At 38.9% G+C, this 2582-nt stretch overlaps 1 protein-coding gene across 1 annotated transcript; it reads right to left on the bottom strand.

The window, feature by feature from the left end:
- Positions 1-36: 36 nt before the first annotated feature.
- Positions 37-403, bottom strand: LOC106468840 (the record flags this gene model as incomplete). The annotated part of the gene is made up of 1 exon (XM_013929283.1): positions 37-403. A coding segment is annotated over exon 1 (367 nt), but the record flags the coding sequence as incomplete, so codon positions are not given.
- Positions 404-2582: the final 2179 nt, after the last annotated feature.

Below are 2582 nucleotides of genomic sequence, written 5' to 3'. Positions count from 1 at the left end.
GAAGCAATTGTGCACCATTCCCTGTGGGCCGATCACCTTGAAGCAATTGTGCACCATTCCCTGTGGGCCGATCACCTTGAAGCAATTGTGCACCATTCCATGTGGGCCGATCATCTTGAAGCAATTGTGCACCATTCCACGTGGACCGATCACCTTGAAGCAATTGTGCACCATTCCAGGGCCGATCACCTTGAAGCAATTGTGCACCATTCCATGTGGGCCGATCACCTTGAAGCAATTGTGCACCATTCCATGTGGACCGATCACCTTGAAGCAATTGTGCACCATTCCCTGTGGGCCGATCACCTTGAAGCAATTGTGCACCATTCCATGTGGGCCGATCACCTTGAAGCAATTGTGCACCATTCCCTGTGGGCCGATCATCTTGAAGCTTGAAGGGCATGTTCCTTGATCCAATAAGCCCAGAATTTCTTTTTATTTAGGTCCCATTTGGATTTTTAGGGCTCAAAGGTGAAACATTACAAAAACATATATTTTGGTCCGCAGTTCCCTTAGATTTCAATAAATCCAAATGAGGCTTAACACAAAGATACCTTGCAGCATTCCTCACAGACTAAAGCAAAGAGATTTCGTTCGACTTTAAGCCTCTCTTTTGATTTTGCAGGGTCAAAATTAAAAAAAAAAAAATCCAATCTACGTAAGACGAAGCTCTGAACATAGCTGTATTGTCTGTATTTATATGAACGTTACAAGGGCCCAGTATTGTTAGAGTTGTAGTTTAAACAATGCAGATGCCGTGTCGAAGAATAGGTCTTGTACGCCCAAAAGTTACCTATAAAGATTTTGTCATTGCGGATAAATTCATTTACGCAAAAACTGAATGTCTTATGTATTATAAGGTCACAATTTCGTAAGCTTTGTAATTCATGCCTTGAATACATGCTTATCTTTTGAAATCTGCTGTATTTTGAGGATACTAATTAATAAGGTGGATGGAGAAGGGAGGTAATTCGCATTCGCTTGCGAATGTCTGCCTTTCTAGTTTATTTTCGTTTGTTGGGAATTCTGTTTAGAGTTGGTTTCATCTTATATCCTCGTGTACTTTAGTTTCTGAACTACATACACAGGACAAAGTACATACTACGTAAGACTACACCTTCATAGATTGGTCACTTTCAGAAGACTGCTCGCTTCAACGTAGACAATTTGATATCACAGTAGATCCATCGTAAGCTAATGTCAATATCCGGTCAATTTCCAGTCAACGCTTAACTTACCGACCAGTGCGATCGCATAACAATTGATTCTGAGTAGGATTTCCCGGGAAATTAGCCTGCGTGGACCTCTCATTACGTACCATTTACACAACACACACGTGCCCAGTTCCTGTCCTGAACTCTTTAGTGAAAACAATATTAAAGTATAAGGCTGGATCTTCCTACCTCAAGCTCGTGCAATCGCTCGTCGGATGTCGCAGGTACTCTCACTGTTTGATGGGATGAGAATATAGAGTAACGTTCTAGAACTCTCTGCAGGCCTGTTTTTTTTTCTCTCTGTTGACCTCCTAGTTACCTATGTAATTAAATGTAGAACTTTGCTCCGCAAACAATGTAAACATCTTTACCCCCTCCTCTTTCTATGTATATATACAGAGAGAGAGAGAGAACACATACCCGCATATATATATATATATATATATCTTGTACCAGTAACAATCCAAATTTGAATCTCTCACAGAAACTATTTGGGAAACTACTTTTGGTAGCGGTTTAATCTTATAACTTGACCATTACTATTGCACCAACTAACGGTTATAATTCATTAAAATGAATAATAAAAGATTTTGAAAAAATGTCGGTCATATTCCTTTTTTTCTCTCGATCAACCAACCATCCGCAACAAACAATGTCATTATCATCTCCTCTGTAAGCGATTAGTTTACCACTATATTATTCATTCATATAAGCATTGCATTTAAACGAAAGATGGCGTGCAATACAATGATACTCCGAGTGACATTGATTTTCAAGAACGTGTTGTACTCAAGTTCTTGTTGAAAAGGTTGTACAACAACGAAGGATGTCTGTAGACAACGCTTTCGGACAACTGATGTTCTTAAAGCAGCAATACACAATTGAATTAATAAAACTACACCTGCACTTTACCGAGTTGCTAAAAAACTTATGAAAAGATGAATAAATTACATTGAATACTTACGGGGACAATGTTGAGAAGTGATGACTAGTCTCCACATTATCAACATTATTGACGTTTGTTGTATGTTGTCTGACTTAACGCGGACAATGTTGAGAAGTGATGACTAGTCTCCACATTATCAACATTATTGACGTTTGTTGTATGTTGTCTGACTTAACGGGGACACTGTTGAGAAGTGATGACTAGTCTCCACATTATCAACATTAGTTGGCTAAAGACTGATATAGCGGGGACAATTTTGAGAAATGATGGTTGGTCTCCCACATTATCAACATTGTTGACGTTTGTTGCTTGTAATCTGACTACAAAATAAAATATCAGTGGCCATGTAGCGTAAGCTAGCTTCATGTCTTAACTTAACACGTAAAGTTTAAACATTGCTTGATAATATAGGAGTTGCATTA

The sequence above is a fragment of the Limulus polyphemus genome, unplaced genomic scaffold, assembly GCF_000517525.1.
Source record: "Limulus polyphemus unplaced genomic scaffold, Limulus_polyphemus-2.1.2 Scaffold3185, whole genome shotgun sequence".
Taxonomy (NCBI): Eukaryota; Metazoa; Arthropoda; class Merostomata; order Xiphosura; family Limulidae; genus Limulus; species Limulus polyphemus.
The sequence above is the reverse complement of the archived record's forward strand: the minus strand, read 5'-3'. Positions and strand labels throughout refer to the sequence as shown.